We start from the raw sequence: 13,485 nt of genomic DNA on the forward strand, positions 1-13,485 counted from the left end.
AAACTCAACCCAGTGGGATGACAATGAGAAACCTTGGAGAGGACCGCAGAGGAGACCGGTGCAATGGACGTCGAGTGGGTCTACATAATATTGTGAAATAAAAAAATGTCCTATTTTATTCTGATTATATATAATCAACACAAAGTGCATAATTACAAAATAATTTAAAAGTATCTGCATCAGTATCAGCTGGCCCGGTATGTACCGGTACTAAGTATCGGACTGATACCAACATTTCAACCCATGGCGAAGACAACAGGTGTGAAATCAGAATAGGCTTAGACAACAATTTAATCTGCAAAACGATACAGAAATGACACAGGAAACAGTCTTTGGTTTACGCCCCCGTCCTTGCTGGGTGGAAATGCTTTCAAGACACCTTTGATGAGTGAGTAAAAAATTAACACTGTAAACAATGAGTATTGCTGGGAGGGAAAACATGAAGAAAATGTAAAAAATGGACGACGTAACTCTGCCAGGCTTAAGCATTCAGTGTATTTACATATTATTTAAAGGCAAAGCAATATCATTGTCATTAATTACATTGCAAATGTCTGTTAAGGCTTTCCAAATATACTAACTTTCACTGGCTTGCTCAAAACCAGCTGACAAACCCATGAAAACAATAACACCACTACTTTATGCATCAATAATTATAGCTTTAAACTTTCATGCAAAACATTTTTTTTTATGTATAAAGATTTCAGCTTTATTAACAGGCAGCAGGTTAGATCTTTGATTATGTAACTTTTCCTCTTTATTGTCCGGCAATGATTAGGCAGATTTCCTTATTTGTTGTTTACCACACTGCTCTGATTAACACACACATATTCTTGAATAACTCGTCCTCACAGCGCAAGAAAAAAAGATCTTTGGAACCTTTGTTTTGGTTTCAAAACGGCTGTACTGCTGCCGCTGCCATGACACATGGAGGGAACAGCGTTATTTAAAGTCCATTCCACTGAATTGGTGGCATTTGCATCCCAGGGAAATAAAATGTACTAATGCACGATAAAATGCATTGTAAAAGAAAAACAAATGATTAAAGGAGCCATATGTAATATGTTCATGTCAAGTCCTCATCAAATGGCCCTGATATGTCCAAAGGCATTAATAAACAATGTTCTTTTCGAATACCTCTACAACTGATAACGGTAATTCAGCCGGGATATGCTCATTTCAAAATTAAATTTACAGCCCCAAAATCTTATTGTTTTCATTTCGATGCCCCACCCTCCACCATTTTAACCTATGTGAAAGTATGCGAGTGTGTTACATCCAGGTTGCCAGTTACACACAGCCATCTTTGTCTGGCTACTGCCTCTGGTAAGGTTACTAAACATGTCAGACCTTAGTAAATCTAAAAGGCGTCATTACGATTCTCAACTTTTTCATGACAAAGCCAGGCACAAAACTAGGATTTGTATTGAGGATGAAAGATGGAGACAATTGAAGGGGGAGACGATTATTTCATATGACGCCAAACTCCTTGATAAGAAAACGTAAAAGCCTTACTTACCTATTACTTGTAATAAATGGAAATGGATATTTCGTATGTAAACTATATTGTCCAATACAGTCTATCATCTTGTCTAACAAAGCCAGTATGTTCATGCAACGAATGCTTAGCGTGATGGTGCTTAGCTCCTAGTGTGATGGTTAGAATGCTAGTCCGGTCAATGACACATCGACATATGTATTCGAACAGACAGGGCGAAATGTGTTTTTGACAAATAAATCCTATGTGGATGTGGGTCGTGTCAGTGCCTATTTCGTTCTCAATATGCTGATACGCTGAGGAAATGGGTTGCAACATTAGCACGGCTGTTGTCATGGCAATGTGAAACGTATGGAGACAGCTAAATCACATGATAAAATAATTCCTCATTCATGTTTGCATAATGTGGACTACATGTACCAAGTTAAACAGTAGCCTATAGGCATACTTTAGTAAAATGTCTCTTATAGTTTTTGCCTTACATTAGGCTGTTAAAAGGGAACATTATCACAATTTCAGAAGGGTTAAAACCAATAAAAATCAGTTCCCAGTGGCTTATTTTATTTTTCGAAGTTTTTTTCAAAATTTTACCCATCCTGGAATATCCCGAAAAAAGGCTTTAAAGTGCCTGATTTTCGCAATCTGCGAAGCCACCGTCCATTTTCCTGTGACGTCATCTAGTGATGCCAATACAAACAACATGGCGGATACCACAGCAAGATATAGCGACATTAGCTCGGATTCAGACTCGGATTTCAGCATCTTAAGCGATTCAACAGCAGACGCATGTATTAAAAGGGATGGTTGGAGTATGGAGGCAGATAGCGAAAACAAAATTGAAGAGGAAACTGAAGCCTTAGCATGTTTGCCTTAGCATCGCCGTTAAAATGTGCAGACCAAACGATCGGGACTTACGCATTGACACTGGAGCAACTTAAATCCGTCGATTGGTAAGTGTTTGTTTGGCATTAAATGTGGATGGAGGGAAAGGCTGGTTGCAAATATAGCTACAAATGAGGCATAACGATGCAATATGTATATACAGCTAGCCTAAATAGCATGTTAGCATCTATTAGCATGCCGTGTTAATCGATGCACATTCTAAGTAAATCAACTTGAATCCGTCCCTGATCGTGTTGTTACACCCTCCGACAACACACTGACGAGGCATGATGTCTCCAAGGTACCGGAAAACTGTCGAAAAAACGGAAAATAACAGAGCTGATTTGACTTGCTGCGTGTAATGTGTTTGAGAAAATGCCGTTGACTACCTAGGTGACGTCACGTTTTGACGTCATCGCTCCGAGAGCAAGTAATAGAAAGGCGTTTAATTCGCCAAAATTCACCCATTTAGAGTTCGGAAATCGTTTAAAAAATATATATGGTCTTTTTTCTGCAACATCAAGGTATATATTGAGGCTTACATAGGTCTGGTGATAATGTTCCCTTTTAAGCATGCTCTACTTTTTTTCAACATTACAACCATTGGTAGCTTTGGTTGTAGTTTGTTTTAGTCTTTGTTTTCTGATAGTACTGACAATAACCATTTGATTGCCATTTGTTGTAATATTGTATGCAAGCATGACGTACTTCTTCCTGAAAATAACGTAATTTCAGTGTAAAATGTGTTGGTTGGAGATTAGTTATTGACAAAACGCTTGTCTATTCAGCTATTATGGTCCCAGCACCTCAACACCTAGTAAGAGGCAGCGGAAGTTTGAAGTTCTTTAGAGTAGACCAGTCAATCGAGCTGGATTCGGCTGCGTATCTGGCAACCTCAGTAAGGGAGAGTCGGAAGGGACTACATAATTTTGACCATGATTGCAGTACCATTTCTGGCTTGATTATATCACATATGGCTCCTTTAAGCAAAGTGTCGGTTTGCATGTTTAAAAATAAAAAGATGCATTTGAAATACTTTCCACCGGAAAATAGATTCCCTCACTACTTGGTAAAATTAGACTAATATAAAATACTGTATTTTAAATAGTGCAGAAATGTTAAAATAATTGTTAATTCTCCACTATACACCTTAAAAATAAAAGGTTAAAAAACCCATGTCAGTCATGTCTCTGGTTTCATTCAGTCCTGTCAGCCTGACACGTTAGCACCCTTTATTTGTTAAATTGATTGTAATGTGCTTAATGTGGGCAAATATTCCACTTGTCTTATATTTCATGTATTTGTTAATTATATGCTTAAATGTAAGTTTAATATTAAGTTTTTTTATTTTGTATTAGAGTATTTTGGTAGTCAACAAGCAACTGGCACCAATTCGGTGGAACGACCCATCTTGGTATTGCACGTTACTTTTTTAATATCTTTTATTTTGTATGAAAAGTTTTATTTTAGTTACTGCATATATGCCATTTAGTATGCATAGATAATGATAAAGTGCAAAAGCAATAAAAGCTTTATTTTGTGATATCCCTGTTTGTCTGTAAAGTTTGTCCATGAAATCTGCCATTATAGTTAACCTATTGTTATTTTTCCAGTCTGTTCCTTGTTATACCTCTGCCACCCAGGAGGGAGCAGTGTTTTTTGTGGATTTTTTTTGGATTATGCGCTATTTCTCGTCCACCACAATGATTTCTTCTGGGATCTTTTCCTCTGAGTCGGAGCAGTCCGATAGCTTGTCCAGGTACTCCATTTCATCAAAGCGCTCGGCAACACACTGGGCTGTCAGGCGGGCTTCTGGGTCGTGATCCCAGCAGTCTTCTATGGAGGAACACACCACCTGGATGCCCTGTGGGGGGAAAAGTGGAGCACAGGTATGGTCAGTAAATTGCATTGTCACTCTCCCAAATGTACCAAGGTGTCTTATTTTAGGATTCATGTGTTGGTCATGTGAGATTAAAGCAAGTAGTATCTAATATAGTCATTTATTAGTCAAGCTGTTGCCACCATTAAAAGTCTATTTGTTCTACGGATGGGTACTTTTTGTATTTGAATTGATACGGTTCGAATTCCCAGTACCTGCGATACCGGTACTCAATGGCAGCAATTTTTGGTACTTTTGTATGTGTTATAATATGATAAGAAATGTTTAAAAAAAATTATTTAACGCTGATCTGTGCTGTCCAGTTATCATGGTTTCTTACACTTCTGTGTCTCATTTGCAAGTACTGTACTGTATTATATAGTACATTTTGCCTGGAGTTGCAATTCCAATACGTCGAATGGCAGAACAGTCTATAGAGAGAGTATGGACAACTAGGGGTCGGAATTAGTCCCAAACATGGTGCCTTGAAGTGAGGGGCTTTTGACCAATAGTTTAAGAGATTGACTGGCCGTACTCTTTCTGATAGGTCAAAAGCCCCTGTCTTAATCCAGACCAATTTTGAAATTGTGTTGTCCATACTCCCTCTAGACACAGCTCTGGATTATGACAGAGCTGTACCTGACCATACCTTATTTTGCCAAAAACCTCATCAGTTTTGGACCAACAACATGACTTTAAATCAGAAAACCAACGCATAGGCATTCAGCGAGTCCACAAAAAATCAGTGTGCGAATTGATCAACTTAGAAATTATTCGGCAGACTCAGCAAAATGTATAACTTTTATTCTAATAGATATTCCAATGAAGATTTTAACCACAGTTCCAAGATGAGCCATGCCTTGGCGGGGAGCAGCTTTAAAGCTTCCACCTGCTACAAACAATCCTTGGCAAGATTAGATAACCCTCCAAAAACTGAAATCAACGTCTGTGTTTGCGAGTTACTCCCGTAGCGAGAACGGTGTCCCTATCGCAGCTCTGTTCAGTTCTCCATTCCGCAGCTATATACGGCTTTTGGTTCAATAGTCGTCCGAAATCTTGTGTCGACAATCGTCTTCAGAGGACACAGGTAAACAGGTCCTTTATTAGCCGGTCCGCTTTGTTAAACTCCTAACAGCACACAACACAGCATTTTTACAAGGCAAAAAATTACTCAAATAAAAGACATGTCTAATGAGGAAGAGCAGTACAGCAAAAGGCCAGCATTAAAATTAGTAGCAATTTTAATGCTGAGTGCCTTTTGACCAATCATTGAGGAGATTGCCTGAAACTGGGCTGGGCATTCTCTTTCTGTACACGACTTTGGTTGGTTTCCTGACTCAGAAAGAATCATTTTTATTGTGCCCTACAAAGTGTTTATACTGGAAGTATTTTACCGGTATAGCTCGGTTGGTAGAGCGGCCGTGCCAGCAACTTGAGGGTTGCAGGTTCGATCCCCGCTTCTGCCATCCTAGTCACTGCCGTTGTGTCCTTGGGCAAGACACTTTACCCACCTGCTCCCAGTGGCACCCACACTGGTTTAAATGTAAAAATTAGATATTGGGTTTCACTATGTAAAGCGCTTTGAGTCACTTTGAGAAAAGCGCTATATAAATATAATTCACTTCACTTATTGTATTTATTACACACCAGCTGTTTGATTGCAACACGCGTCTGTTGTAGTTTTCATTGCCAAATGTTGAAATCGCCATGTAAAGTCACTAATGCTAATCCACAGCATGTAAGTGGCATATCAAAATGTAAAGTAGCAATCAGCTAGCCCATTTTGAAAAGAGGAGTACTGTAGTGTTGAGAGCCTCCTTCCTGCTTTGTTGGCAGACAAAATTATAACATTACCTAGCATATTCTTCCGCTGTGTGTAGTGCGGTTAATTTGATCTTAAAATACTATTGACAATATTATTGGTTATATGCAATAACTTGAAGGTCAATATGTACTCAAGCAAAACTTTTATCGGCCCAGGCTTTTTGCGATTTCCCAGATAGTAGGAAGAGGAGTCCTGATGATCTTTTCTGCCGTCCTAACCACTCTCTGCAGAGACTTCCAGTCCGAGGCACTGCTAATTGCTAAGGCACTAACAGCCAATCAGTTCACAGTATTCACTGGGCAATGGGAGGGACATCCTAACAGCCAATTACGTAACAGTATCAACTATAGAGTGTTACACTATTCGGCTCCCAGACCGAAGTCGAGGAGAGCAGAGGACACAATTACCTCTAGGACCGAAGTTTTCCTCGGCGTGGTACCACCCTTCACTTTGCCCAACAATGGGTCTGCAAAGCTACGCATTCGGGTCAGAATGATGAGGCCGCCGACTTGTGACACTTTGGTCGCTTTATTCTTATTTCTGTAGGACACTTAGGGACACATTCGCCAGTCATCACTACTGCTGCACTTGCATGCTACCGCTTGCTCTCTTCACCCTTCTACTCACTCATTGACGTCATACCCAACAGTACAGACTGTGCATTCACTGCATGGAGTGAGAGGAAAAAAAATTAATCTCTTGATACATCAACTTAATAACAGAAACATGTCTTCAGTTTTGTTAGTTTTAATGCAGACAGTGCGGCGACATCCTGACACTACCAATGTGTCGGTATGATAAGTAGCTTTTCAAACTATTGTGTAGTGTTCAATAGCTTATAAGCTACTGCCATCTAGTGTCTCAAATCTGCAACTATCTTCATATCTACTTAATTTTATTACATTAGCCATGCTCATCCAAATTGGCTACCTGACAACTTTATTCAGTAATAAATAGCACTCTTGGTAAGTTGGAAATTGTTTTGCTGTATTTATTGGCAGGTTTAAATGAGTCCTTAAAAGTATCAATGATTATTGATATGACCCCTGTGGAGCCCATCTAGATCCAGGGCCGGGAGGTGGCATTAGTGGGGCAGTACAAGTACCTGGGAGTCCACTTGAACATCAGACTGGATTGGAAAGAAAACAGCAAAGCTGTGTACAAGAAGGGAATGAGCAGACTTTTTCTTCCTGAGGAAGCTTGGGTCCTTTAATGGGTGCAGCAAGCTGTTAGAGATCTTTTTTCAGTCTATTGTGGCCAGTGCCCTGTACTTTGCAGTGGTTTGTTGGGGGAGCAGCACCAGCAAAAGGGACTTAAAGCGGATTGACAAACTGATCCGGAAAGCCGGCCAAAACATTAATACGCAGTTGGAGGCGTTTGTGTCAGTGAGGGACACTGGACATACTGCTCGCCATCATGGACGATCCTGCCCACCCACTCCACCAGACAATTGAGGGACAGCGGAGCTCATACTCAAACAGGCTCCTTCAGCTTAGTTCCCACAGTGTTCGATTCAAGAACTCCTTTATCTGTTCTCCATCAAGCTGTATAATCACTCGCCATACAGCAATAGATGATATCATTTTTTTTACCTGAGCGCTTCTATGTTAGCTACCTCTCTTTGTTTATAATGTATTTTTTCTGCTAGATCTACTCTCTACTTTATGCTGCCCTTTTTTTTTTTTTTGCTGCAGCTGTTACATATACTGTAGTACTGTAAATGGTAATTATTATATATTTATATATATATTCATAATAAAATATAATATACTATATCAGTATATTTGATATACTGTATATGTAATATGTAAATATTACATGTTATATTTTATATTGCTACTATGGTATATTTTTAGTGTATTTTATACCTGCGTTATCCTTTCCATCCTTTGTAACTCAACTACTTTGTGGACCAATTTCTCTTGTGGATCAATAAAGTTTGTTTAAGTCTAAGTCTAATACCGATCTATATAAAAGACGTATATTGTGATATAGTTTTCGGCCATATCACCCAGCCCTAGTGCCAAAACTTATTTCCTGAGTTTGTGAACAATAACAAAGACAGGAAAATATTTTTGACAGTCAAAAATATTGATGTAACCACTGTAATATTGAATTGATACCTGACCAGATACTATACTTTGTATCGTTACCGTCGATATTTGTAACGATCCGCCCACCTCGGTTTACATTCAAGAGGTCCAGCTTGTGGTTAGCATATTCCTCTGCCGTGTGTAGTGTAGCATGTTTAGCTATTCACCGTCCTTCAGTGATGATGCTTGTAAGAAACAAAGTTTTTGTCCCAACGGAGGCTAGGATTGCTGACTTAGAAGTAGTTTTACACTGTGGAGAAACATTATCGACTTGCTACCTGGCGAGAACTCTACAGTGCTTTGACATGTATGTTCTCCTGTCATTGTCAAATTTTTAAGGACACAGCTAGAATGTGTCATCAACATGCATCATCGCGATTAGACAATATTGTTAATAGCTCTATCGTCGGCCATAATTATATCATTTATATTGTCTCTATCGTCCAACCCTAGTGTTTAGTATCAAAAAAGGCAGACACGTCAGTAGTGGCTGTGACATATGAGCCTTGGAAGGCATGTAAATGATCTGAACAGTCAATCTAAACAACTTGTATGAATATGAATAAAGACTTAACTGCGAACAGTTCAATATCCATAATGAACACATTCTTTCCCACTAACTGCGCCATCATCTGTTGCTCTCTCACATACCAACGATGCCTCTCCTCTTCCCGTCCGGGTACTCTAAATGCAATTCCTACCAACCCACAGCAACTGGAACTCGGCTTAACTTACAGTTGCAGCACTGTGGAATGCTGACATGTGTCCATGTCTGAATTTAACAAAGCCCTCAAAATGCACTTGTACTTTGTGGGGGACTTGGAAGTAGTGCAGTCAGTTAGGATTAGACTTAATGCTGTGCTGTTACAAAGTATTTAGTCAGCCACCGATTGTGCAAGTTCTCCCACTTAAAATGATGACAGAGGTCTGTAATTTTCATCATAGGTACACTTCAACTGTGAGAGACAAAATGTAAAAAAAAAAATCTGGGTATTCACATTGTAGGAATTTTAAATAATTTATTTGTAAATTATGGTGGAAAATAGGTATTTGGTCAACCATTCAAAGCTCTCACTGATGGAAGGAGGTTTTGGCTCAAAATATCACGATACATGGCCCCATTCATTCTTTCCTTAACATGGATCAATCGTCCTGTCCTTTTAGCAGAAAAACAGCTCCAAAGCATGATGTTTCCACCTCCATGTTGGACAGTAGGTATGGTGTTCTTGGGATGCAACTCAGTATTCTTCTTCCTCCAAACACGACAAGTTGAGTTTGTACCAAAATGGATACATGGATGATACAGCAGAGGATTGGGAGAATGTCATGTGGTCAGATGAAACCAAAATAGAACTTTTTGGTATAAACTCAGCTCGTCGTGTTTGAAGGAAGAAGAATACTGAGTTGCATCCCAAGAGTTGAGTTTATACCAAAAAGTTATATTTTGGTTTCATCTGACCACATGACATTTTCCCAATCCTCTGCTGTATCCTCCATGTTTCCATTTTGGTATAAACTCAACTCGTTGTGTTTGGAGGAATAAGTCAACTATTAGTAACATCACTATGAGCCCGTTGACGTTCTAGAAATATAAGCACGTAGTATTGAGGTGGAGGCTAATTATACCTAATTTTGCGGTGTGTGTGTGTGTGTGTGTGTGTGTGTGTGTGTGTGTGTGTGTGTGTGTGTGTGTGTGTGTGTGTGTGTGTTACGGACAGCAAAGCCCTGTCTGTCTGAGAAAGACAAGCATTATTGACCTACACTAACAAAGTTATTTCACTTGACCTTTTTCTGTGTTGATTGAGCTGTGTTGAAGCAGCAAAAAAGGGCATTTTGTTACATAAAGAGTTACTGTCTCTGGTAGTTAAAATAATAATGTAACTGCATCATAAAGCCTTCATGAACTCCATGGTGTTCAGGGATGAATAGTCTCTCCTATTGCTACTGTACTATTTTTTCAGCTATAGTTACATTAATCATTAGTAATGTAGCAGCCTAGTTTTTAATGGCAGGGCCCCTGCTATCACATGTTGATAAAAATATAACATTTACATAAGAAAACTCAACTACAGGCTTCCCAGATGCTGTAATAAATTAAGCATGATGAGTGGAGCATATGTCAGCAAGTGGCCCCCACTTTTAACTAACTTTTTCAAACACTTATTGCAAACGCTTATTTACAGTAAGTCATTAATTTGACTTAGTCATTATTTTGTCTTAGTAAGTCAATATTTACTAAGTCAAAACAATGACATACTTAGTATCTCATGTAACTAGGATTGTTTTGTTGTTACTTTACGGAAAAAATATAGAGATATATATGGTACATTCCCATTCAGCATACGGAGTGGAAAACACAACCCAAAGTTGTAGATTTCTTCACGCGACTAACCCGGCCTACTACACCACAGCATGTAGTCTATTGCTCCCCCAGGCTGTGGTGGCAGCGATGAGATGGAGACGTGATGGTGGCAACAGGCCAAATTACACTGTTCCTTACACCCACCCACCCACTTCCCCGTCCGTCCGACACCACCTTAACTAACAAGTTTTCTGGGGGAAACACTGCACTTGCAAAATAAAAAGTATATATTCAAACAGAACTCAACTTACTGTAGACTACAGAAACAATACAACTTCTTACCCAAGTAAGAACCACATCATGAATACTGGAAAAACACGAAGAAAATGTTATCACATCAAATAATGGAACAGGCAGCAACAAGATTAATTACAGAAATAAGAACAGTCAGGACAAATTACGATAGATCCAGTGGTGATTAATAATACCTTTAGAAAATTTTATATTAAATTCTACTTTTCAGAATCTAAAGCAGACTCAACGCTAATTGCTAACTTCTTTGATGAATTGAACATCCCAAAAATAGGCTCTTAGAACTAACAGAAAATCCAATTAAAAAAGAGGAATTAGAAAAAGCATTGTCTTGCTCTAAGGCATCCAAGGCGCCAGGCCCAGACGGCTACACCACAGAAGTCTATAAAGCATTTAAAAACCAACTATCACCTATATTGTTATAAGTTTTTAATGGAGCATTGATCAAAGGCTGTCTACCATGGACTTTTTATCACACCAGCGTATCCTTAATTTATAAGAAAGAGAAAGAGCCGCTAGAACAAGGTTCATACAGTAGAGTGAGCTTACTGGATGTTAAGATTCTTGCCAACATTTTAGCTACACATTTGGAAGGTATCCTTTCAACAATAATTTCTGAGGATCAAACTGGATTCATAAAAGATAGACGATTGTTTTTCAATATCAGGAGGCTACTTAACATTATATACACTCCCGATACGAACAACAAATTCCCTGAGATATTAATATCCTTGGATGTGGACAAACCCTTTGACAGGGTGGAGTGGGACTACCTTTTGGCTACATCGAAGTTCGGATTTGGAACCAGATTTGTTTCCCTTATTAAATTATTATATGCTAAACTTCAGGCCTCCGTACAGACAAACAATATTAGGTCCAGCTACTTTCCGGAAAAACTCGGTGCCAATAATTATAGTCTGCAAAGGATGTGTTGTTGTTGAGTGTCGGTGCTGTCTAGAGCTCGGCAGAGTAACCGTGTAATACTCTTCCATATCAATGGAAATGTTGAAAACATTTTATCAATAACCAGATCTTGTATGGATTTTATTCCTTTCAGTTGCCATTGTATGATTGTTATTAAGTGGGGTGTGTACTGAAGATTCCTTTCAATTAAAGGGCTTCCCTATCTGGGTCCAAATTTTCACTGAAACAATTGGATTTTTAAGAGCGATTTGAAGAATAGGTAATGCTGAATAAATAAAAGCTTTCAGTGACGTTCGGGAACAACTCTGTTTTTCGAACTGCACTCAGACACCAAAACAAAGAGAACGTATATTACAAGACCAATAATATAAACGAAAACAAGGCACTCCCATACCTTCGGTTTTTGGTCTCATTAAAAAGTTTGTTTAATTCTCATGTTTTTATTTCAAAGAAATTTAGAGATTAAAGAGTATGATTTCTTGAAAAGTAGTAATACGAATTTGAATGCACTGTAAAAGGAATAACAACTTGGGTAGAATATTCATTTTGATTATGTTGAGTCGACGTGCTGATGAAATTGGAAATTTAGCCCACCTATCTCGGTCATGTAATGTTTGATTATATCATTTTGAAAAGTTATGTTTAAAAATACTTTCTTTGGGTTATATTAATTCGTAAATACTTAAATGTATCTGAAATTGAAAATAAGTTGGATGTGAAAGAGATAATGCTCTGTCGTGTGCCTATATTCATCAGGAATAGTGTGCTCTTTAAATAATTGAGATTGTATCGTGAGATAGCTCCAAAATCTGATATTATCGATATTATAATTGGCAATGATAATAATAATAATAATAATGGATTACATTATATCGCGCTTTTCTATTGTTACATACTCAAAGCGCTCACAGAAAAGTGGGAACCATTCATTCATTCACACCTGGTGGTGGTAAGCTACATCTGTAGCCACAGCTGCCCTGGGGTGGACTGACGGAAGCGTGGCTGCCAGTTTACGCCTACGGCCCCTCCGACCACCACCAACCATTCATTCATCATTCATTCACCAGTGTGAGCGGCACCGGGGGCAAGGGTGAAGTGTCCTGCCCAAGGGCACAACGGTAGCGATTTGGATGTCAATCGGTGGGAAGCGAACCTGCAACCCTCAGATTCTGGCACGGTCGCTCTACCCACTACGCCATACCGCCCCCATATTGCGGGTTTGGAGATGTACAGTAGTAAAGCATCTGCATACAGCAACACTTTGTGTTCAGTCTCTCCTTATTCTATTCTTACATATTCCTTTGCTGTGGGTAGTAAAATCGCAAGAGGTTTGACGGCTAATGCACATAATAGTGGTGATAAGGGAAACCCCTATCTTGTAGAGCAGTGTTTTTTGTAGAGCAATCGTTTTTGAGCCAAGGCACATTTTGTGCGCTGAAAAAATCCGGAGGCACACCATCAGCAGAAATCATTAAAAAAATTAAACTTTGTTGACATTAAAAAGTGGTTGTCGCAATTGTTGGTTATGACTTTAAACCAAAACCAACCATGCATCACTATAGCTCTTGTCTCAAAGTAGGTGTACTGTCACGACTTGTCACAACACCCCCTGACTTATTTTGAGTTTTTTGCCGTTTTCCTGTGTGTAGTGTTTTAGTTGTTGTCTTGCGCTCCAATTTTGGTGGCATTTTCTCTTTTTTTTCGTGGTATTTTCTTGTAGCAGTTTAATGTCTTCCTATGAGCGATATTTCCCGCATCTGCTTTGTTTTA

At 38.9% G+C, this 13,485-nt stretch overlaps 1 protein-coding gene across 2 annotated transcripts in view; it reads right to left on the bottom strand.

Moving 5' to 3' along the window:
* Nucleotides 1–273: 273 nt before the first annotated feature.
* The window catches only part of tgfbr2b (transforming growth factor beta receptor 2b), a 64,081-nt gene continuing 50,869 nt past the window's right edge, over nucleotides 274–13,485 (bottom strand). For both annotated transcript variants that reach the window (XM_061882128.1, XM_061882129.1), the window contains one exon: nucleotides 274–4,244. In XM_061882128.1, the coding sequence (XP_061738112.1) occupies nucleotides 4,065–4,244 (180 nt within the window). In that variant the 3' untranslated portion in view covers nucleotides 274–4,064. The remainder of the gene's footprint in view (nucleotides 4,245–13,485) is intronic.

Source organism: Nerophis ophidion, linkage group LG21, assembly GCF_033978795.1.
Source record: "Nerophis ophidion isolate RoL-2023_Sa linkage group LG21, RoL_Noph_v1.0, whole genome shotgun sequence".
Classification (NCBI taxonomy): domain Eukaryota; kingdom Metazoa; phylum Chordata; class Actinopteri; order Syngnathiformes; family Syngnathidae; genus Nerophis; species Nerophis ophidion.